This window comes from Tachypleus tridentatus, chromosome 1 (assembly GCF_004210375.1).
Source record: "Tachypleus tridentatus isolate NWPU-2018 chromosome 1, ASM421037v1, whole genome shotgun sequence".
Lineage (NCBI taxonomy): Eukaryota > Metazoa > Arthropoda > Merostomata > Xiphosura > Limulidae > Tachypleus > Tachypleus tridentatus.
Window position 1 is genome coordinate 79,384,590 of NC_134825.1, and position 26,477 is coordinate 79,411,066.

The 26,477-nt window shown below is 30.5% G+C and overlaps 1 protein-coding gene across 2 annotated transcripts in view; it reads right to left on the reverse strand.

The window, feature by feature from the left end:
• CCT7 (chaperonin containing TCP1 subunit 7) overlaps positions 1 to 19,411 on the reverse strand; it is a 38,898-nt gene extending 19,487 nt beyond the window's left edge. The window contains exons 1-8 of one of the 2 annotated variants that reach the window (XM_076506441.1): positions 19,319 to 19,411; positions 16,674 to 16,824; positions 14,073 to 14,179; positions 12,763 to 12,888; positions 11,188 to 11,240; positions 9,600 to 9,771; positions 3,217 to 3,381; positions 2,625 to 2,758 (exon numbers count right to left, since the gene is read on the reverse strand). In XM_076506441.1, the coding sequence (XP_076362556.1) occupies positions 2,625 to 2,758; positions 3,217 to 3,381; positions 9,600 to 9,771; positions 11,188 to 11,240; positions 12,763 to 12,888; positions 14,073 to 14,179; positions 16,674 to 16,824; positions 19,319 to 19,321 (911 nt within the window). In that variant the 5' untranslated portion in view covers positions 19,322 to 19,411. Of the gene's footprint in view, positions 1 to 2,624; positions 2,759 to 3,216; positions 3,382 to 9,599; positions 9,772 to 11,187; positions 11,241 to 12,762; positions 12,889 to 14,072; positions 14,180 to 16,673; positions 16,825 to 19,103; positions 19,233 to 19,318 lie in introns of those variants that run through there. The other variant, XM_076506434.1, reaches the window with a different exon arrangement.
• Between the last annotated feature and the right edge of the window lie 7,066 nt (positions 19,412 to 26,477).

Genomic DNA, 26,477 nt, shown 5'->3' on the forward strand with positions numbered 1-26,477 from the left:
TATCTTTGTTTAAAAACCTGAACATCCCTTTCAGTAAAGATTTCAAAGGTGCTAACATTTCCCAGGTTAACTAATCATGAACTGGTGGTTCTACTATTATAACTATCAAAGTTGCAGTCATTCATCACTGGATATAGCTCTCCCTCTGTGACTACATCATTCCTTCCTCTCTTGCCTTCACTTACATCTGTATTCTCAGTTGCCATTCCATTAGTTTTAATGTCCACCTATTATTAGAATACCTTGCTACCTGTCCAGCCCATTCCCATTTAGTTCTCAGAATGAACCATATCACATCTTCTATACTTGTTTTTCTTATTCTGTCATTTCTCCATTGTTAGTACAACTCACAATAGCAACAATTTTTGACTAATTCACGTTTATAGCTCTCCACCAATTTTAAACAAGTAGTAATTAAGTTATATTTAAAACACTTACTTTAAAAGACCAATGATAAAGATGTTATTACACTAACTTGCTTACAGTTCTAACGATGTCAGTTGAGCTGTTTGTACTACATAAAACATGTTAATATTTAACTTGAAATTTTCACTCAGTTCAATAAACATGGATATAACAGATGTAATGCTAGTTTCTACAAAAACTAGGTTTAAAATGTACTTTCTACAAATCTGTTTTCAATCATAATTCTTATTTTTAAAAAAACTATCAAAATAACTAATTTTCAGTGTAAAATTATTTCAGATTAACCATGTTAACATGCAAAGAGTAATGCATCACTTAGAGCTCCCAATACACCATGAATATGCACAGTGGTATATGGGATACTGAATATCTCATATGTTAAGCTTGTACTTTAACATTTACAAACAATGAAACAGATTCACTTATCAGTCACTTGCTACAATACTGATGATTCAGTATTGTTACATGTTTATAAGCCTTGAGTGTTTACACACACACTGTATATTCAACCAAAGGAAAATACTTAACACATTTTATTCATTAAAGAAACAAGTTTTTAGCCAAATTAAGGTAAAAACATGATTTTAGATAATTTTCACATACCTTAAATTTAAAGTTAAAATAAATATTAAAGTAACAAATTTATTTTATAAATTACATTTTGTCACTTTTGCAACTTAAGAGATTGAATACCATTAAGGAATGACTAAATAAAACTAGAAAGGTTCAAACAACATAGTATTATTTAACTTATTCATGGTAGCAATTAGTAATGTTTTATTTTAACAATGATAGTATGATATGCATTTACTTTTTAAGACAGCTTTTTGATTAAGAAATGACAATATTTTAAAGTAACCTAAATAAGTCAAGTAAAGTTAAAATAATCTTAACTTTATTTATAAAAAGTTTTAACTAAGGCTTTTTCATATAGTTTGAAACTCAATAACGAATTACTAATAACAAACACCAAAGCTTAATTCCAGTATTAGTTTTACTGTAGTTATAACACTTTAAATTATCATCAAGGAGAAATAGGGACCTAAAGAAAAGTTAATTTGCTCCTCAGGTCCTATCTATATTTTAGAAATGCAGTGATAGATAAAAATCTATGCAGGTACAAGTTTAGTTTTTCACAAATTTTTCAATAGATTTCACAGATGACAATTTTATGATTAAATAATCTAGTCTTAAAATGCAGGTTGTTTGTAATTTTCAGCAGTAAAGTTACTTCACGCATACCAAAACAATTAACCCATTTACTATGGCTGGATGTTTAGTCTCTCAAGAGGACACTCACAAATCAACTTTTAATATTTTATTATTTGCTGCAGGTTTTGTTTTTTTATTGTTTTTTTGCTTACTCCTAGACTTACATTTATTTCTCCAAGTAAAGTTTCAGCATAATTCATTATTTTACAACTATTTTATATTATACACTTTGCTTGTCTAACTGTGGATTTACTGGTTTAGCTTTCATTTACTACATTACACAGAAAGGCAAGTATCACAACAAAAGTTTAAAATTATCAGCCCGAAAAATAATAAACCAATTCTTATATTATTTTTTCTAATGAAAATGAGCAACAGATGTCAGTGATATCACTTCAGTCTTAAAACGGATAATGGAAAATTAAATAAATATTACAAGAATATCATAAAATAACAACTCAAAATCAACACTAAAAGTAAAAAGCAAAAAAGGAATCCTCATTAACCCCAATACTTGAAATTCTTTTAGGCAGGATTGGAATAAGTTAACTTATGAGACTTTTTCCTTTTTATTGACTATATTTCTGTGTGCCAGCAACATCAAGCATGATGTACGTGTACATCCAATTCAATTTTATTACTCATCAGGATCTTTACCAGTTTACCCTCAAAGTGAAATTCTTTTATGCAGGATTAGAAAAAAATTAATCTATGAAACTTTAGGCATGGTCAAATACATAAGAGTATGACCTACCAAGTCCAAAACTGTAACTAATCTTCAATTAGTCAAAATATAACAGATGTGAATTAAAAGCCTATACTTGAAAAATCAACAATAAAAAACACCCATTCTATGATCCTCTATACCATGGTTAACAAGAGAATAATTCACATCTAACAAATCTTCAACATTCTCTACAGTTTATTACAGTCAAATACATTTAAGTTAAAATAATACACATTTATTCATACACATACATACATACCTATCTGCAAAATACTGGGTAGCTACATCTCCAATGGGAAGTTTAGATAACACAACCTTTGCACCACTGTCATGAATTTTCCTCAGTTTCTCATATAAAATATTCCACTCAGCATCAACAATGTTTTGGTATTCCTGTTAAAAGCAACTAAGTGTTCTAATTTTTTAGGCCCATCTTAAGCTCCTGTGATAGATCTTAACACTTCACTAATTTGCAATTTTTTTTTCTTTTATTGTACGAGATTATTAACATCAGATTCAGTATAGGTTTTATTCGTGACATTTCCCATCATTAAAGAAATTTAAAAATGTTAATCATTTGAAGAAAATGTCATTAACAGCTTTCTCATCTTCCACATCACAAATTCATTTTAATTCAGAAACATTTATTTACATTTTCTAGAAGAATTACTAAACCAAATTTCACTTCATTTTAAATTAAAGTTTAATATGACTCATACTCTGTGAATACAACATTGAACACCATTACAACTATTATTCACAACTTAAAAAATTTCAAAAGTATTTTAAAACCAACTACACAACTAGTTACAAAGAGCTGTAATTTTATAAATACCAATTTGTGTACATACCTGTACTGATTCAACTCTCACTTCTGCATTTTCTTTTTCAGCTTTTAATTCAAGTTCTACATTCAACAAAGCTATTTTAGGGTTGACATATTTTTTAGGTTGCATTTCAAAGCCCGCATAAGAGAAGGTCTTTTTAAAAGCTACACCTGAAATTAACTTGGAATCCTGCAAGTGAAAATATTTTAAAAGTTACAAAAGTTAGGGATGGCTATGTCACCAATGCATTTTTTTTTTGCTAAGAAGAACAAAAAAAACCAACAAAATTGAGACATACTCATTTGTTGCCATACATTTCCTTTAATATATTTATATGTTATTATTTTTTTAACCTAAGTGAAATATGGAGCCTACAGTAATTAGTAAATTTGGTTGTTTTATGACATTATACATAATTACAAATCTAAAATTCCTAATCATGATGATGATGAATAAAACCAAAAGTTGTAAAGTGATATATCTGGAAACTAAAACATTATCTTTTACATTTTAACCCAAAAATATTATGATACATCTTAAGAGCTTTTGAATCATAAAAATACCACAATCCTTGTACACAATGTTTACATGTACAATGATATACACACTGAATAACACTACGTGAAACATACCAAACAAGAACTTCAAAGTTTAAAAACAGCAGAATACTAATATACATACAATGTGATAAACAGCATTGGTAACAACATTCAAGTGATTACACACACACACACACATATATACACAGAAGTGAATCTTAAGAACAGACATTGATTTTTAATTTATCTAGAGGTAGTTGTGCAAAATTTATATCACTATGTACCCAGAATACTTAAGACTGCCCTTGAAACAAGTAGTATAACTGATACTTCATCCACTGAACAAGCAGAGAGTATCACCTTCTTTACATATAATCTGGCACTTTTAACAGAAATTTGCATTTTACAATGATTTAAATTTAACAAAGTGTACAAAATATTCAGAAATGTGCAACTAAAATATATAACTGGAAGAACAAATTGCTGCATGCCGATATTAAATTATATAACAACCTCCTGCATAATGTAAGGCTAGAAGGCAGTATAATAGTACTAATAAATGTTAAACACAATGATTTGGAATCCATTGATTGACTATAATGCCAAACAACTTGTTTAAAATATGATCCAAGTCCTTCTCCACCAGGATCTACATAAACACTGAAATTCTAATTTCAAACTAATAAATTCATGCAATTGTTACAGGTACTAATCTAAACATAAGGATAAATGCCCCTATGTGTGTGTGTGTGTGTGTGGCAGCTATGGATATTGAATGTTGTTTAGTACCATACATCCAATACAGAAAGATTTGGGGTAATATGTTGCAACACAGTTATAAATACTTCAGTATATTACAAAACAATATTTCTGGTAATACCTATACCAGAATAACTGCATGCTTTAGTCAAACATAAGAATCTGAATCTATAAGTAGCTTTGAAACACTATTATTGCTTGGGACGTTCTGAAGTTACATGCAGTTGTTATAGCATAGGTATTATCAGTGTTTGTATTGCAATATTTGAAACTTTATTGTAACATGCTGCACAAAACCTTTGCTCCCCAATGTCATTTTATCTACTTATTGATTGCTTATTGTGTAAGGCAACGTTGCTTATGGTACAATACTGTGTATCACCGGCTGTTTACACAATGTATACCATCAAGCTATGTACAGTTTGATCTATCTGGAAAGTATCATACAAGGATGACTAGTTTTTATAACATTTGCTACTGGACCACTGATAGTGTCAATTGTATATCTAATAGTCAGGTATCATAACATTACACACAAGCATCCCTAAGAAATTTAAATTTGCTTAAGGAGTTTTATATTTTAAATTGGCTTTCCATATTGGGAATGCATGGTCCATCCATATTCCTTTAGTTATGACCAATGAAAGTTAATATAAAAAAAAATAATTAGGAAATGCAATCTTCCTTTTCCCGATATCTTTCCCTTGAGTGAATGTAATTTCATTAAATTATTTCTATTCTTCATAGCCTCAATATTACGATAGGCAAGGCGAAACCACTTCCATTGTCAATGTATGGAACCTGCATAAGAAACTTACAATTATATACTAATATGGGAATTACCTAAAAATGTAATGCAATAAACCAAATAAAGTTAGCCCAGAGCAAAGATGATACAAGCTTATCTTGTGCATCATTTTTACTTCAATTACTCTGTAATTGTTATAACTAATTCTTTAGTGATTGTTGAAGCTAAATAGAAATTGGAATAGTTCAAGCATGTGAAAGTAAACATACCTAATGTAGCAGAGCCACAAAACCAGTAACTTGTGTTTCAACTAGCATGAATGTAGGTATCTACATAATTCAAATACTTATTCTGTTAAATTAGTTGTTTTTTTTTAAATGTTTGAAGATGCTATATGTATACATCTTGCATCTTTTCTTTATTAATAGCGAGCTGTTAATGAGCAGGCACTAAGACCAATGCTTTACAATGCTTGCTAAAATCATCATTAATACATGGCAAGATGATGTGAAGTCTTTGGTTGAAATATCATATTTTTATAAAACAACAGTATTGCCAACAAATATTTTGCAGTGAGTTACACTATGCAACTTAGTCAATGATATTGGTGGTGGGGATTTGTTGTTTAACCCTATAAGACCTGGTGTCAGATTTAAAATTAAGTCCCCTTAAACCTAGTTTCACACCATGCACAACTAACATTGCTCGTCATATTTCATATCAAAAATAAAACTAGTAGATAAATTTGTGAAAGCTTTTCTAAAAATATGTTATTTGAGAAGAATAAAATGATTTTAATTTTTCTCTACTATTTCTATAAATAAATTCATTATTTCATGTAGTTATTTGCACTTGGATTCTCAATAACTTGCCTATGCAATTTTCACGTTAAGTACAAAAATAATGTTTTCTTATTTTATAGTTTTCATATTTCACTTGAATAATATCCAGAGCAATCTTAAATAAATATTGAATGCTATTTTAAGATGAATGTTCACATCTCATTTTTTCTACCATATCACTAATTAGCTATTAGCTCATTTCATGTGAAATGGCCGACTTTCACTTGGTTTCACTAACTTTTCACTTAGTGACTCGATTAGGATAAGTTGGATATAGTAACTTGACTGTTTCCTATTCACAATTGACAAAGATGTCATGCTTTTCATTTTTCTCTCATACTAGACTTGTATTATAATTGTTTGTGTGTTTTGGAACCCTATAAGATGTCTTCAAAAGAATTAAGACTACTTTTTTTTCTATGAATTTAAACTAAGAAAAAAAATGCAGCTGTAGCTGCTAAAAACATCAGTTTGGCATTTGGAGAAGGAACTACTTCTCAACAGACTATTTAGCATTGGTCCCAGAAATTTCAATCTGGCAATACAGACCTTGAGAATGAACCCCAAGGAAGGCCTCAATCTGTTGTGGACAAAGAGAGCTTAAGAGCTATCATGTAAGCTAACTCATAAAAGTTCAAGCTCTTGCAGCACACTTAAAAGTTTTCAGTGCAACTTCCTCATCACTTGGTTGCAGTTGGAAAAGTGAAAAAAATTGGACAAATGGGTACTGCACAAATTGACAGAAGGGCAGAAACTGCAACACCCAGAGATCTGTTCATTCCTGGTGGTTAGGAAGAAGGAGCAATTCTTGAAGCAAATTGTTACCTGCAACAAGAAGTGGATCCTATACTACAAACTGGAAGAGATCAGGATAATTACTAGATGTAGATGAATCTCAGAGACATGCTGAAATCTCCTGTGCACAAAAAAAAAAGTCATGGTGACAGTATGGTGGTCTGCTAAAGGAATTGTCCATTACTCCTTTCTGCAATCAGGTGAAACAATTATAACACAATCATACTGCCAACAAACTGATAAAATGAATAAAAAATTAACCTTAAAACAGCCACCATCGACGAACAGACATGGACTGGTTCTGCTGAATATTCACACCAGATCCATACCTCGCAAATCACCATTTCAAAGTTGAAATAATTGTGATATGAAAAACATACTATTTTAATATATTCATCAACGTACAATGAAATTAAATGTTTAAAATTTAGAAATGGAAACATACACATACCTTTCCATATCTTCATTGAATTATTGTAATATCTTATTTGGGTCATGTCCTTACTTTTTTACTTAAAGTCAATTATAAATATTTTTCTTTGATATTTTTTACCTTTGATTACTTATGTTGACACACATGAACTAATGCTTGCAGGCCATAATATTATCAGCAGCAGAGACTTTTTAAGACATCAGTAAAATTTTGGACTACTACTTTTCTAAGCCTCATGGAACAATACAAAGAATAAAAATATTTAAAAAATCGAACCTTTCAAATACAGATTTTAAAAACAAAGAATGTAATTTAACTGTTTATTAAAGTAACATGCATAAAGTGAGAGAAATCTGCCAAGTGCTAGAAACACTGATTTCAACAATGGACTTAACAGTATTCTGTTTCATTTGAAAAATAATTTACTATCTACATTTCCTGCTAAACTTGAAACATTACAGTAAAAATTCTGCATTTTCTACTGATTATAAGCATATCATCCAAGTTAAAACTATTGTTAATCAACATCTCATCTTCCTCAAAAATGGACATGGCTTATCTTGAAAATGGGAATTTTTACAATTCAGAGAAATTCTTTTTCTCTGAGATCATTTCTGAAATTATTGGTAAACAATCTAAATACGTGTATTTTGAACATCTGCATGAAAATATCTACATTACATACAGTTGTATCTTCTACATCATCTCTTACAGTTTAGATACATGAACCATGACAGAAACAGGTGACAAAAAATGAATTCTTAAAGATTACTTCTGAAATAAAGTAATAAACACTTAAGATAGCAGTATCCAATAGTTTTTTGCATAATCGTCAATACTGTGGTGAATATGTTAACATTTATTCCACATAACAAAAAAATTGTTTTATAGATATAGAGGAGCAGAAAATTACCCAATAGTGTTTTCAATTATCTAGCAACAAAATTAATTGTTTAAATAAATTAGTTGTAAATGTAAAGCACCAATTTGTCATACTGACAGCCATTTCGCCACTGGTGAGTGCCAATTGTGTTCAACACCTTTGACTTGACATAAAACTTTAATTATAATGTACTTGCTAACACTAATTCCATTAAAATACACTAAGAGTAAATTGGTTTAATTAAATTTTTAAAACAACTCAGAAAAACTAACATTTGCAGAAAGGAATTTTAAAATAGTCCCAGGTCTTACAGGGTTTTTATGTAACAAAGTCTAATCTTATAGTTAATGAGTGACAGATTTGATATAACACTCAAAATTCATTAACATTTTCTTCAAAAACTCTGGAATATTCTTCAATATTTTTTTCTGCTGAAAAAAAACAACAACTGAGGAAACACTAGTTTGCATATTGCTGGAGTGTGAACTATATTGGAAAAACAATTCTTTTTTTTGATGGAAGTATTACACAAATTCATGGTGAGAAAAATACAAACTTAAGCATTCTGCAATGAAACATTCCATGTAGATAATATGATATTGTAACAATAAGTCTACTAACAGTAAAGATAAAACTATCATTTTTGAATCCTCACATTTTGCACAACACACTAAAGTCATTGATCCCCTTCTTCATACAATTTTCTAAAATACATCTACCATTGTGTATGGTGACTCAAGGATTTATACAAGTACTACGTAGCCAAAAACACTGAAGGCCATGGGAGAAGTCTGTAAAGTTTATAGGATGAATTCCAGCTTATACTTTCCTCTTGTAAAGATCTGAAAGTGGACAGAGGTGTTTAGCTGAATATTTAACCTCTTCATTGATCCAAATCTTACTGACACTCAGTCTGTAGAAAAATATATCAATTATAATACTGTCTGATAATATTCAGAATTTACCTTGGAAGTCATCCTTTCTCTCCAGGTGTTCAAGTTATCATAATAGCTGTAACCTCAACCACCATAATTTCTTTGAGAAAAAGATCACTATGTTCTATACTATTTTTTACGTTATACTATCGTAAAAGTAACTACTTAGACTTCTGTAGCAAATCCAGTAGATATATGCTCAGTACAAAATGATAATATACTTCCATTCATTATTTGCCAGATATCACTTGCATATTTCACAGGTCAACTTCTGTTTGAGATAAATGCATGAACAAGGCTTGTGTCACTTTTATAATTTAAATTTGTGAGAATTATCTTGTTTACAGTTACAAGGAAATTTCACATAAAATAAAAAGTAAACTAATAATTTATATTAGACACATTTTTGCTATCTCAAAAAACTGAAGATATTGGAACAGTTTGTTTTATTCTAAATAATTAAAACTACTAACCTCAAGAGCCCCTCCTTGAACTTTCTTCACTCCAATCATATTTAAAGGTAGAAGTTCATCTAACTGCATCACAGCATCCACAACCATTTTTGAGAAAAATGTCTTCTCATTTGCTACAAGTTTGGAACTTAGAGTTGTCATGGCACATTTTTCTAGAAGAGCCCTGTGTTCTCTGAAAAGCAAAATTAGCAGTCACTTTCAAGTCTAGGATTAATGAATGAAATGACATACAAAATATTAAACTTTACCTTAAGTTAATAACAACTTACTGGTTATGTTGACATATTTAATACTGAGGGCAATTCTGATTAATGAACTAATCATCAAAAGAAGTTAATTTTCACTCATCCAAGCAGTGGAGAATTACTGATCTTTTCTTAAAAGTAAACACGTTTTAATTAACCTGTCATTTCTTTTAAAGCATTAATTACTTGATTCTACAAGTTTAATAAACACTATAAGCATTCATACTTTCTCACCAGCAGTCCTTCATATGAATTCCATTTTCTTATAAACTACATACCCAAGATAAAATTTCAGTAACAATATTCACATACTTCAACAAATCATAAAACATGATTTACAATATAATTTAGTTTCAAATGTAAGTTAATTGCTCTAAGAGTTCGGTGACAGAACCTTGTTCTACTTCCAAAAAACCTTCATAATCAGAAATGCAAGGCCAGTTACACCACAATGATTATAGTCATCATCCTTACCATTCTTTATTTCACAACTCTAACATTAACCACTTACTAAGCAACAAGTGCCCAACTCTTTGTGAGACACTTTAATACATGAAACCAACAATACACACAATGATTCTAACCCCATACAGGCCTAAAATGTAAATGTCATTTTTGGCAGGAATGAAACTGTCATTCATGTCATATTTGATGTTAGTAAAATGTAAGAACTAACTAAAAGAATAAAACAATCAAGTCTTTGATAAAAGTTATCAAAATAAAACGGTCAAAATCAATACAAACTTCAAGCCTGAAATGTACACATGCTGTCATTTTTCAAAAGATACTTGAAATGAACTACACTAAAGATACAAGCATTAAAAAGGGCAGTGCTATGATGCACAGAAATGCTGATTTCTAACTGACTATAACTAAAACATTTACAATCTCTATTATTTAACTGTTTTTTGTAATGACAGTTGATTCAACTCTTTTTATTAAAATCATAATAATAAAAAAAAAGTTTATACCTAAAATCACGGAGCAAACACGAAATTGAACTGTCATATTATACATAGCCTTCAGAAGTACAACTGTGTATTTTCAGGTAAATGCACACACAACTACTCAATTTAAATTTGTTTAGCTGTTTGGATAACAATTTTAAATTATTGGTGGGGTGTAAAGGACTATTGACCTAAACCAAAGAAACTGCCTACATTTCACCATCATGTAGGCCTACTTTATTTGCTTCATTCTCCCAATAAGACTGATGAAACATGATTTCAATTAAACTAGTCTGCTGCAGTGACTAACAGATTAAGTACATATTAGGCCTCCACTTTAACTTTCTTCACATTTTGGTGAAGATAACAAATTGACAAGTAAATATATTAACTTACTTCTTATCTTCCTTCTTCACTTTCACAGAGATTTCATTGATTTTATCCACAGCCTAAAATTCAAGACAATTTACTTGAACATTTTGATACAGTTGTGTATGTGCAAATATTACACATCAGATAAATATATACTGTAACAACATATTATTTCCCAATAATGAGGTTACATGTTACTCCTAAAATTTTATTGTTACATTTCCATTGATAATAAAATACTTGTGTTCAAAACAAAATTCTCTAAATGTTTTGCATAATTTATGAGGCAATAATCATTTTGCAACTTTATTCTGTTCACAGGATTATTTTAGAACCAATTTTGTTATTATTTCATTCAATGGAAATAAATTAAAATAATTCTTTTCACTGTGCTTTCACGGAAAATTAACAATTCCTGCCAAATTAGCACTTATATCAGGCAAATCATAAATTACTTTAACAATACTATAGAATTCAATTATAAGTTTAATAACTAAGTTGTATTTTTATCAAAAAATATGAAATTTTAAAAAGACTAAAGACTCAGCTTACCAGTATGAAGGTCTTTATCGAAAGAAAGAGGACACTTATATTTAAAGGTGGCTGAGAAAATTACTAGAAGATATTTTTAGTCTCCGACTGGTTACTCACATCATACATTGAAGTAATTGTATACAAGGGACCATTTCCAAAAATAGAAAAAGGCAAATGGGGCCACTGTGTTTCATTCAGTACACAAGTCATTATTCAGCAAAATAAAAAGATACAAGGTTATTATTTTAGATTCTAGCTTGTTAATATTGGTATTTTGAGTTTGTAATTAGTACAAAACAATAGACGTAGTTATTTTCATGTCACAAACATCTAATCTTAACCAATGCTGCAATCAACATTTCTTGCAACTCACAAATATCTGATATTTAGGCATGTTCTTTTAATACATACTTTTGAATTAAGAAATATGAAATTTTAAATTATAATATACAGTGTGATACATAAATTCATAAAATAGCAGTTGACTAAAAGTTTGAATGCAAGTCAACAAATGCAATGACATGGCCTTTATTCAGTGACCCATCACAACAGGGTTAAATAATTTAAATACGTTTTGAAACTGATTTGAATTCTTACAAAAAGTATTTTTTTTATAAACAATGTCATTTTTAGTTTAGACTACTAAAGAAAAATAGAGAAATCATTAATCTGTTTCTTAGTTTATTTGTGTAAATAAGAACATTAAGGTATTGAATTACAGGTTTTGATTTTAGAGATGAAATTTTTTATTATAATATCTTATATTTATATATTTTTTTTATAAACAATGTCATTTTTAGCTTAGACTACTAAAAAAAAATAATACAGAAATCATTAATCTGTTTCTTAGTTTATTTCATCTCTAAAATCAAAACCTGTAATTCAATACCTTAATGTTCTTATTTACACAAATATAAAATCAGATAAAGATCTGTTAACTAATAAAGTAAATGTATGGAAAATTTACTTAAATAATTGCCATAACTCTTCTGGCCTTCTTTTCCTGTGGCATTTACATCACGTAACCATTTAATGTTACAAAAGAATCCCCTACTGACAACTTACTAATTGAACTGCTTTTCTGTAACTTTTTATGATAACTTGTGGGTGTACACCTTCTTCAATGTATGATTTACACTGCTTCAAAAATTCTGCAGCTAGTAAAACTACAGTTGTTGTCCCATCTCCAACCTAATAATGGAAAAATACTAGTTTTATAATGCATCTTATAATTTGAGCACTTCATGACTAATTAATATACCACACCAAAGTTATCCCAGAAAAATATATTATTACAGTATTTATATACAATCAACACTGAGTATCTTTAACAGTCCTATAAACATGATGAAAAACTTCACATTCTAATTTGAAGTAACAGCATAAGAATGACCAATCATACCACAACAGAACTGGACAATGATATTTAGTACATATGAGCAGCAATTACATTAATTAGAATCACAAAATTATCAATTACTCAAAATTAATCTATTTATTCCACCTAACCAGTAATAGATATATTTTTCATTACTATTCATGATTAACCACTTCCATGTCTAGTCATATCTGTCTGAATTTATTCACAGGTTAAAGTATTTCCATCAGTACTCACTAAATGACATGATAATGCTATTTGTGCTGATTTATCAAACCTATTCTGAATTGTATCTCAATCATTGGAGAAAAGCATCCTCATTCTTTACTGTGAGTTTATTGAAAGACATTACACAAAAAACACTTATTACAATTAAATATACAAGTACAGACTACCAAAACTCAAAAACTAACGTTTTTCGAGCTAATTCCCAAAACCAACTAATGTTTATTCAGCTTTATGATTTATTGTCACAACTCAAAAATAATCCAGTCAAAATTACAATTTCCAATTGTTACTATTTTTAATCATTTCAACTAATCACAAATTTGTCATTACATCTGTTTGTTGTTAAAATATACCTACATAAATAGGCTACCTTAGTAATCAAAACCTCATTGTTGATGTTGCAAGTTGTTTTCTTCTTTACTTCAATGATTACCATCATATGCAATTATTTTTGTTCAATGACATTTAGTTTAGAAAGTATAACAATGTCTAATTTTCACAAGTTATCGGTAAATGACAAATGTTAACTTATCTTTAGGAACAGTATTAGTGTTTCATAGTTTCTTTTTCCAAAATGAAAATGCATCCACAGTCCTTTTTCCAAGCACAATAAGTTTTCCAGTGACTTTTTCTACTGACATTATTTTATTAATCTCACACAATGCTTACACTTAATGAACCACACGTTATGCACTATCTAGAATGATAAAAAAATATCTAAGCTAACACAAAACAGTCTTTAAACAGTAGAATATTATTACAAACATACCTCAGCATCTTGAGACTTTGCAATGTCAACAAGAGTTTTAGCTGCTGGATGAACAATGTCCAGTTCTTTCATAATAGTTGCACCATCATTGGAAATTGTTGCTTTTCCTGTGACAAAAATTCAAAAGTCAAAACTAACATTGTGTTTGAGTGTTTTCTTACAGCAAAGCCACATTGGCCTATCTGCTGATTTCATCAAGGGGAATGGAACCCCTGTTTTAGCATTGTAAATCTGTAGACATACAGCTGTACTAGCAGGGAATGATAACAATCACCACATAAAGTGTAATACAACACAAAATGTTTCTTTTAGTTCAGTAATTGATGTACACACATTTTGTAAAAGGACACAAAATATACATCCATTCAATGTTAAAATAAAGAATTTGTCTTCCATGAGACCATTAAGCATTTTTTACAAGCATCCCTGAAATAGAAACTACCATGATTATAACAGGATGTTATTAATAAAATGTTATTTAGCTCTGAACATTTGCACTATTTGTAAGAAAAGACAACAGCTAGTTGATTGAAACTAAGATACTAATTATAACTTCGCCCTAAAGCTTAAAGTGATAATATTTTAATAAACGACTGTTTTCCAACTGTTATAAATGGAAAATGTTTTATATATGATTGCTATAGTCACTAACACTGAAATGACAAATTTATATGAAAGATGTAATGAACTATGAAAATTTAAAGTAGTTAAGAATTTCACAGAAATGTCAGATCATTAACTATTATTGTCTAATTATTAAACGTTTCACGACAGGTCACAGGTCAAAGGCCACATCACTTGATTTGTTGACTTTCACTCAATTTTATTCATCTCTTATTTTTGAATTTATTCATCAAACTATAGATAATTTAAAATTTCATATTATAAATTTTTATTTCTTAATTTGAATGTATATATTAAAAAACTAGGTATGCTGAATGCAGCATTGGTTCAAGTTAGATGTTTGTAATGTCAAAATATTAAGTGTTTCATATCAAATACAAATTCAAAATACCAATATTGATAAACTAGAATATAAAATAAAAAACACATCTTTTTATTTTTGCTGAGATATTGTACTGAACCAAACAGTGGATCTGTTTATCTCTTTCCATTAATGGAAATAATCTCTTATATACCTTTTTTTTTTTATGGTTATGAAATCTAAAACTGACAGACTACACATGATTAGGGTAGAGTGAATAACAGACGAAATATAGTCTTACTGAAAATAAACATCAAAAATGCATTTAGGAGGTTTTACAGATTATAAAAATGATATTTGAGGTTTTGGAGACAAATATTCTTTTTAAATCATAACATGAAATAACTTTGAACTCAGACTAGCACTGAAATAGATTCAATATTTTCACAAACATACCTTTAGTAAAAACATTTCATTAAAAATTGTTTTTGTGTACTAAAAACAAACAATATTTACTAAAATTCTACCACATTATATGAAAATACACATTGCATTAAAAGTTATAGTATAAATACTTAACATGCAAATGTGTACATAAACTCATTATACAGAGGGTTAATTTTTTACTTTACACTAAATACATGAAAACCTTCTGCTGAAAAATACTTGACAGATGTTAAACAAGACACTAATGTTATAAAAATATTTTAAGAAAGTACAGTGCCTAAAATCCTATACCACTGAAAAGGAATTACATTTTTCAGTAATCATAGTTCACGATAAAAATGATTTGTAGAAATTAGCTATAAAATTTAAATTCTACTGCCCTTAAATAATAAAAGTAGGAAATGTTTTAAGTATACAGGAGAAACAAATCACAATTATAGTTATTAATATAAATCAATTTACGTTGAGTAAAGACATCAGAGCATTGGCAAGTAGATTTAATGGAGATATACAGGGAAAAACTTCATGATTGCAGAAACATAATTCCCATTCTAAGTTGATACTCTTATAACCTATAGCGTGGATTAGGTACTGCTTTCCTTTTCTTTATGGAAAGAATATGATAAGTAGACTTCTTAACTTAAGAACAAATGAAACAGTAAAATCCTGATATAAGTTAATAAATGAATACACGTGAGATATTTCTAATATTTCTTTCAAACATTTCAAATGCTGGGCAATTTCAGTAAAGATATATATTTACATATCGTCTTTGTTCTTCATCTTGAAAGGTATTTTATAAAACATTTCTACAAGAGCTACTACCAAAATAATAGCAATTAAGGTATAGTTACTGACACTCACAATGTTAACACCAATAAAAACACACCTAGTTTAACATACACAGTAACCTTTCCCAGACCAGAGGGACATCACTCCTATAAATTATGTCCAGGGGCCATTATGGATGTCAAAAATTTAGAGAAGTGACTTCTTTCTCTACAAACCTAAATAGAAAGATACGTTCAGAAGTGTTTGTTTATTTGTTTTTGAATTTCGCACAAAGCTACTCGAGGGCTATCTGTGCCAGCCATCCCTAATTTAGTCAAAAGTCAGTCTATTATCAAAGAAATTAAGTTTTATAAAGAATATTTTTACATTTAACTGTTTGCTTATTCAATAATCCTACTAGCTTGTGGTTGTAAATCTTAAAACATTTCAAAACTCACCTTTGCTATCAACTATGAGTTTGTCCATTCCTCGAGGACCAAGTGTTGTCCTCACTGCTTCTGCTATAGCCTGGCATGCATTGATGTTACTTATCAGTTGAGACTTCCCTTGAATGTTTTCAGTACCTTCCTTTAACAATATAATTGGCTGCTGCTAGAACAAAGTGTATTACATAAAAAAAAATCCCAGCTCAGCATTTCTTTTATTTAATGTATAACATATATTTTGATAGCCACCTAAAAACAAAATACTGTGACTTGGGAATATTTCTCTCAGTATACCAACATAGATACTCTCTCCTAAGTTGTACTGTCTACAAATTTAACATCAAGGTTGTCTTTAAAGTTACGAGTCTAACCAATCATCTATAAGAGTACATGTTTTATAGAAAAGCCACAACAGACTATCTGCCATGTCCACTAAGGGAGTCAAACTCTTAATTTTAGCATTGTAAATCTGTAGACTCACTTCCATATTACAAAAGAACCCATAAAATTAAAATGTTCTGGAACATTTCTGACTGTACTAAAAATACAAGATTATATAGATAGCTTTCTTGGTTTCATCATATTTTGTATGTAAAGGTAAATAATAATTCTTTTGAAACAATGAGTTTCACCTTATGAGTCACAACTCAAATACAGTAACATTTATAACTTTTTTTTCTTACAATTTCTACAAAGGGACTGTGAGCCTTCTGAGAATTGAAGTAATTTCACAGATAAAATTACATGTTGAAAAATATATTTGTTTCATTACTTATAATTATAGACTTTCTTTTCAAGTAATAATTAACTATCTTGAACACATCAAATAATTCACACTTTTCAAAAATATACACTCAAAAATAACCATTTATATAATGCTACTCATGATGCGAGCTTGTGAAACATCATCTCACATCTGTTCTGCATCATCATCAGTTTTTCCAAAAATTACAGACATTCACTTTCCATGTCAAAATGTGCATTATCTAAAGGTTTCACAATGTTCACTTGTGTTACTTTTCTCACTGATGTTGCCATAGTATTAGCATACCAATTTACCAAACCAGTATTCTCAATAATAGCATCAATTGTTTATAGTAGTTCTTTTGTCATTTGATTTAAATTCAAACCCAAATCCAGAAATCAACACTTTCTGCTTTTTTTTTCAGTATGTTCTTCACATAACGTTTGCCGCTACAAAAATTGTTTAAACGCATACTGCAAAACATTAATATTGGATATTCTTGATATAAATATTGTTGCAAGATACATGATTAAGCTATATAAATTTAAACATCTTTGTATACTTAGAAGAATAAATTATCTACTTTTTTATTCTTCATGCTATTAAAAATAGGGTCAAGATTCAAACCCATATCAAAACTATAAAAGCTTTTGAGTAGGTTGAAATAAAAATTTTGTGAACTAAAGGCATAAAAAACATTTGGGTATCTAAATTTTCACAATATATCCCAAATTTGTGCCATAATAATGTGAGGTTATCTGAAACCTTCAAATTCCATTACAAGTGACTTGTTGAAACTTAAAAGATACCGTGCAAACCTTGACAGATGAAACATTATAGTAACAACTTATGGCTACACCTTGTATTTTGTTCTGTTTTTGAATTTTGCCCAAAAGTACACAAGGGCTACCTGTGCTAACCATCCCTAATTTAGCAGTGTAAGGCTAGAGGGAAGACAGTCATCACCACCCACCTCCAGGCTCTTGGGCTACCCTTTTACCAACAAATAGTGAGATTGATAGTAACATTATTACATCCCCACAGTTAAAAGGGCAGACATGTTTTGAGTGACGGGGATTCGAACCTATGACCTTCAGATTACAAGTCAAATGCCTTAACCCACCTGGCCATGACAGGCCCACTCCTTTGTAAATTTTATAACAATTTCTTAATTACAAGTTCATGGCCAGCACGTAATTCATATTTTTGGATTATACAATAATACCACATTTGTAGGCCTATTTTCTGGTAGCTTTACACATCGGTAAAGAACTATTCATTCGTCAATTTACTCTCTCACTGTACCTGCTGCAAGACTAAAATTTGTAACAAATACTTCATGCTTTCCAGAAAATTAAGTAGATTACTAATTGGTGAACGAGCCAATTATAATGACTGAAAGTACTTAACATTAGTACAAACTTGTATCACTGGAGAAATAGCGACATTCTGTTTAACAATTAAGGCATTATTAATTATCTGGCTCTTGGCAACACGACTTAAACAGAAGGAAAAATTGAAACCCTATCAATATCATCTGGTCACCTGTTTCCAAATTGCATATTTTCATTGTTAATTACTAATGTTCAGAATTATTAAATTATAAAAGTTAAACGTGAATATTCAAATACACACATTTTTGCATAACAAACGTATTCATATTTAGTTATAATTTAACAAATACATTAACACTTCACCAGAACAAAGCCATAGGGCGGGGGGCTCACGCAATTTTCTCGAATGTTCCACACGAAGTCTGTATTAAAATACAATTGAAAGTTGAACCATATTTTCACTGCACAACATAACATTACAACTTACATGAGTAATAAATTCTTTATAAACGAAGAAATAAGGAACAACATAATAATATCGGTACAAAATGATGTAAAGCGATATTAAAAGTACTCACCATTTTTGTTTCTACTTCGTCCTAACTCTCAAATGCATAAAACCAATGCAATAGAATGGGTTCACGTACAAACTACCTCTGCGCCCCCATTAGCTAAAATATAAATATTTTTAAAATGTTATGCACTAATTTACGAAAAGAACATTTAACGGAAATTTTTGTTTTCTTCTTCATTAAGATTTACCGCAAAATGAATTTTTATATTCTTACTTCCAAAGTAAAGCAAATACGTCTCCATTATGTAAGCTATAATTTTTTTTGTAATATTTCATTAACTTTTATGTTTTATAATTGTTAACTGAAAGTCTAAGCGTCTCAAGCCCCATTCATCTTAAAGTTCTAAATAATACTAGATTCATCACCCTCGTATTAATTAACAGCTGTTTACTTTTATTATTTTTGCCGTTTATTTCTGATATACATGGCATACAAAATTTAAAAAATACACAATTAATTATTTGTATAATAAAATACTAAATCCTTTAAAATATTTGCACTTATTATAAAACTATTTACCAGAGGAAAGACAGCCAGTTAAAAGTGTCTGCCCCTGGTGGTTCATTGGAAAGTCTGAATGCTTATAACTCTAAAAATGTGTTTCGATAACCACAGGGACGGAGCACAGATAGTCATTATGTAATTTGCACTTAACAACAAACAGTCTACGGCTCTACATTAACAGTCTCTCAGTCTACACTGACAAATTAACTGTGACTCTCATATCACATGCACAGCTGAAAGAGCAGAGAATGTCTTGGTATTTCATTCATTCAAAACTAAGTTCGACAGTTACAATATTCAGTAAACTACCAACCTGAATTTAAACAGCAGAATTACGTGTGCATGTGTGTATTTTTCTCATAGCAAAGCCACATCGGTTTATCTGCTGTGTCCACCGAGGGAAATCGAACCCCTGCTTTTAGCATTGTAAATCAGAAGACTTACTGCTGTCCCAGCGGGGTATCGGAATTACGGGGTTTATAGTTTTGTATTTTAAGAGTGTATTAGTGTGAAAGTAGTGTTTCATACTTTTGAATGAATGTTGTTGGAGGGTTATTTTCCTATATGTTAAATAGGTTCAATCAACTTACCGCATGTTTAGAAATGTTTACATTCATTATGTACGAATGTTTTCGACTGGTATGTGTGTAGGTTATATGGAACAAGAAAACTCAAACTTAATATCTTTTCTCTTGATACATTAGCTCCAACAAAAATGAAAAATGTTGAACATGATTGTCAAAAAGAATGAAACTAACTAAATTTACTTAACTAAACTTATACTTAGAATTGTATCCGTACTAAAAAACATCAGGTTTCGAACGTATAACAATTGAGAACTATGTTTATATTTAGAAACTGTTAGTAATGAAGAGCAATATATAGCAATTTGATTATTATGGTCTTTTGCAGAAAAAGATCTTCGTAGCGACTAAACTTTAGTTTCATCTCAGCAACAAAAGCAGGATTACATCCACCAAAACAAAAAACAATTTATACTTGGTGTAAAACTGGCTCTCAGTAATTGTAGAATGAATCAAAATGAACGATAAGAAGAAGAAGTGGCTTTAGGAGCTTAGAATAAATAATGTCTGGTCGATTCTGTGCCAAGTTTTTGAAACAAGATAGCTGTGGCTTTATCTAGTGAAACTTTAAGAATAAATAAGGAGACTTGTGATATGAAGACCTCAAAATACATGAGACGTTTCCAGTCTGTGCAAACTGCTGTTAATGCTTTAGTAATTAAACTTAAAAAGATATATTAATTTCTTATTTTATTTATAATTTGACATATAAATTGTTTTTAAGAAGTTTTCTGTAACTAAGACGTATTTGAAATAAAATATCAAATGCACAGACTTTACTGCCATGGCACAAATAAGTCTGCACTTCGATCGCAGGTTTTGTTGTTATGTTTAGTGAATTATCTATCCTACTAGTTTTTAATCTGGACTGACTCTTGCCTGTTTTTTTCGTTGCCTCTAATTTAGGCAAATCGTTTATTACTAAAAACAATAAACGCCATTCCGTTTTGATTAGTGATTCTCCTAACTTTTGGACTAGTTTCAAATATATGCATAGTGGCAAGTATCTCAATATTTGAATTTAAAAAAAAAATAAATATATACTATATAAACATGTTTTCAGTTTCAAGAATAACTGATATTTTCTTTCTTTCTCATTACTTGAATGCTCTGTTTGTGAAAAATACAACGTTTATTCATATATTTTAAACACTTTCACCGAACTCTATAATCCACATGTAATGGATAAGCAGAAAAATGAGTTTGCCGTTATTATAAACCCGTTCCATAAGGGGTGAATAGTTCACAGTATCAACTATAAAAACATTCTCAAAGAGCACGATTTAATGGCATAATGGATGACGTTCTTGGAGTCAAAGATTCATTGTTTCGTAGCAGTTACCAAAATATGCAGCCCCGGCATGGCCAGGTAGCTAGGGTGCTCGAGTCACCATTGGGTTCGAATTACCATCACACCAAAAGTGCTCGCCCTTTCAGCCATGTGGGAGTTATAATGTGACTGTCAATACCACTATTTGTAGGTAAAAGAGTAGCCCAGTAGTCGGCAGCAGAGAAAATACAGTGAAGTACAACTGACTCTAACTGAACTCTTGAGAAGAGTGATCCATCAGTAAACAAACCATACATTTGCTAATGTTCCAGTTTATTCCAAAATAAACGTATTTATTAATTATGCATAAGAAGAATACGAAATATATTAGTTTACAACGTTACAAATTATGAGAATCATAATTTTAAATACTGATATATTGTCATACGTTTGGTAGAAAATTGTTATGATTAGCTTAAATCGCATTGAGGTTTAAAGCATGGTGTATTCTGTGTTTTGATAATGCAGGTGTAAAAATATAACTGAAAACAAACGTGTACTGTCAGACTCACGAATCTACAACTACATTGTTATTAATCAGTGCATGTTTGTGGTACAGACGTCACTATTCAGTAGCTAGTCTGGTTTCCATGGAATCAACATTACCGTCAATTATGCTTTCTGTGCCTGCTGAAGTACGCATAACAAATATCAAGCGCCTCCTTGAAAATTAAAATTGCTCTAACTTGAGCTTACAAAAATAAAAACATACACATAAATAAGCAGAACTGGCCGTTTCTGTTAGACACATTATTCCAGATCGCATTGTATATCGTCAACTTGCATATACACCAAGACCAATGTATTATTTTCAGAAACGATGTTTGAAAATTTCTTTTGTTGTTATAACAAGGCAATCAACACGAATTACAATATTTATCCTGGTAATGTTATCATCCATACAAACACGAAAAAACAAACACAGTTTTAACTAAATGATACGCACTTAATATAATGACACAGTTTGTTTTTATTTCTCTCTCTATGTTATAGCATAACTCCACTTTTGCACTTCTGCTATATAACAACCAGACTGGCAGGCACAATTTTTGAGTAGCAACACAACACAAAATCGCTCTAGTTGAAGAGACTGCAAATTTGCTCAGAAATTACTACAGGCGAAAGTCCACCAACATTCGCTAGAATGCTCATAAAACAAGCATTACAAAGTTCGGTCAGATTAGTTTTCAGATTCATTGGTCATAATAAAGAATTTAATTTAATCCATTTGTAACTGTTGAGGATATTTTGATCTAAAAATACCGTCTTGGTTATGTATTTAATATATTATTATGCCGAAATTCTGCTATAACTCTCTAAATAGTCCAAACTATTATTACAAAATACTCAACTAATGTTTCACTACAGAATGTTGCACAATAACTTAGAAAATAAAGTTTGCAATTATCTTCACTTGTTGATTTTTTAATCAACTAACCATCTGTCCTAACTGTAAGAGAAGTAGATTCTGTTATAAAATACAGTTTGATAGCTAAGAAAGTAAGGAACACCACCACTAACTTTCATTCATTGATTTCTCAACCACGTAATTGTGCTAACTTTATAGTAATAAATCAACTATAACTGGACATCACAAGAGAGCTGATAAACCAGAAAACACACTTCATTTCAAGTAAATTACGATCTTAGTTGTTAATCAACTAGTTTATTCCAGCCGTAGTGATTAAAAAGTTGTTATCTTTGACGACTGGCAGCATTTCCACGACTTGTTTTTCACAAAGATATGATGTTTTCTGGGAATTGTAAGCTAAGATGAGATCATATGACAGAGTATTTTCGTCATTAAAAGTCAACCTGCTCGTCCATCTCTGATTCCTGAAGTAATCAGGTCTCTAGAGACTTCTTACTGATGTGTAGTTTAAGACTGTCAACGTGTTTGACAGAACGTAGTGTAATTGCTGTAATTCATAAGACACTTCATTGAGCTGTGGACAGACAATATATGGACTATTTCAGCCAGAACCAAGTTGTTTCTTTGTTTCAGGTGCTTACCGCAACTACATTCAGTCATAAACCTAGAAATTTGTTCTTAATATAGACCTTAATACTATGTCATCATACTCGCTTACTATCATGCACGTTTTTGTATGTAACTACTGAATAGCATAGCCTTTCTGCCCATTCCTGTAAACTGTACAATGCATTAGCACTGTGTTGGGTGTTCTATACATCATATTCATTGATAGTTGTATTTCTTGTTCAAACGTCAGAAGATTTGAAGAAAATCGGTCGATTGTTTCTCATTTGTGTGATGTATAATCATGACATATAGTAGGTACACATGTTCCAATAATTTTGGCTAGCTTATTTTAGGAAGCATACGCGTCACTGTCTATATTATCTGTTCAATGAAACCAAAAAATTGATAAAGATATGGTGAAACATACATTTTCACCACACCCAACACTCAAAACAATTCTGTGAACAACTGCTTGTTGAAGTTAGCTCCTTAATCTGTATGGATTTCTCACAATGCACCAAAGTATTGAAACCATAGTTAATCAAAATGTCACTTAGAAACTTCTCTAACATGCCAGCTATTCATAGCTTCTGTTCTTTTAGTAAAATAATTAATGATGACCAAAAAATACCAATTACCTCTTCCTGTTTTCAGGAGAGAAACAGCTGTATCTAGAACTATCTTCTTGAGAAGAGCAACTACAACTGTTTGACACTTCTAGAACCACCCTTTTAATCCTTGTGTCATGCTAAACCTGAAATATTTCTTGCCTTAGAGAACTGGAAACAACCAACTACATCTCAGGTTGACTACCACATGTCAGAGATTCATAAAAATGGGTCGACACACCATTCAGCAATTCTAACCAATATGCAAGTGCAAGACATTTTACGGTGGACATGTTCTACCTTGCTGCAACGTAATTAGCACCAAAGATATATCTGTGTTCTCAAGTTGTTCTTACTCTCTTTCTGGTTGATTATTCATTGTGACCAACCAGATGTAGAATTTCCACAATTTGTATTATTAATCATCAATGCTGATTCAATGGCTTTAACTGCTGCATGATCTCCACGGTCTGGAATTAATACATGCTGTCATGCATTGGTAAGATAACTTATAGATATATTCATGCTTTTGACCTGGTTGATGTTCTTTCAAAAAGTTGTACTATTGCAGAATTGTTATCTAACATGCAATCAAATCTTCTGAGTTTTGAAATTATATTGTCACTTCAATAATGTGGGTCTATTCGAATATGAATCTTCTACCATGAAAGTAATATCAGTAAGGTTTCTCAAATACTATAACAGTATGCAGTTCTTTCTTCGTTGTACACTTTTAAGACTTGACGTATAACGTATACACAACCACGCTTTCCATACTGTCTTGTACTGGTGACAAAATTGTAATTTTACTATTACAGATATATGTATCCAGGATAAAGGGATCGTCTTGATGAGGATAGCCTAAAACCGATACTTTAATCAAAGTGTGCATCAAATATAATATTGCATATTTATGTTCCCATGTTCTTAGAATGCGTGCATCAATATTAGTCATCACTATCAGTATTCTGGCTGTCTAAGAGAAATTACTCATAAGGCATTGGTAATATGATTTGAAACCAAGAAAGATACAAGCTTCTAGTTGGTTGAAGCTAGAGAATGGTCTTTGACTACAGCAGTGTTTGAAGATTTAGTAAACATTTCATTGCTATCAACTGTATGGGCAAGAATTCCGTGGTATCAGTTTCAAACTAGTATCTTTGGTGTTCCAGATTACCATTCTTAGATTTTCAGTTTTGGCTTGAAATATACAACCCAAGAGAAGCGTATCATCTGCATAGAGAAAATATTAGTTTTACTGTAGTTCTTTAAGTGTAAGCTATACGAGATTCTTAATAATGACAGATACAGTACACAAACTAAGCAGCACAAAACAAAATACATACCGTTTTTTGATATGTGCTGAAAACAGTCTTAGGTTTGTTTTGTCGTACAGTTTGATTTGTCAATGTTCAGAAGACAGAACAAGCATCTTCAAATTTATCTGTTCATAGTAAAGAAAAGTATTGATGTATATAACTATGTTCATCTATCACAAGCGCAGAAAGAAAGTTGAAGTTTCTTACATCCTTATTACAATCATTACTGAAACTAATCGTGTAGTTTCCAAAATTTCTATCACTCCATCCTTTAATATCTTATCGCTTTCGGTTGTTTCCTTAGTGCTCCAAAACGTCTGCACAGTGGTTGTTTTACCAGACAAGCGTCTACTGTGTCTATGTGATGATGTTTGACTGTCACAAAAACCAGATATCTCGTCCACAAACACATCAGTAAACTCCCTGAGTAATTTATTGAATTCATGTCACTGTGTTTAATTCAAAACGCTCTAAAAGTTATGCATCAGTTCTTAGATAAAATACTGTGGCTCCACCTCGAACTACTGAGCTAGATTGTTTCAATTCTTTCTCTGGTATTTTACTATTGATCATTTCAGCAGAAGCTAAATAGACAAATATCAATAATCACAGATTAACACCGGTTTCAGCATTGCTGTTGTACCCATGTATCGAACCCATGCATGAAACACACTGTTTTCTATATGGGTTCTATAATTGCAGAAGGCAGTAATCAAGTATCAGACTGCATCTGAAGTTTATCACAAATCATTGATTAAGCATTCGAAGGAATTGTCATGTCCTTTTCTATGTGTGCATGTAGTTCACTATTTTCGGTCAGAACCTGGACAGCACTG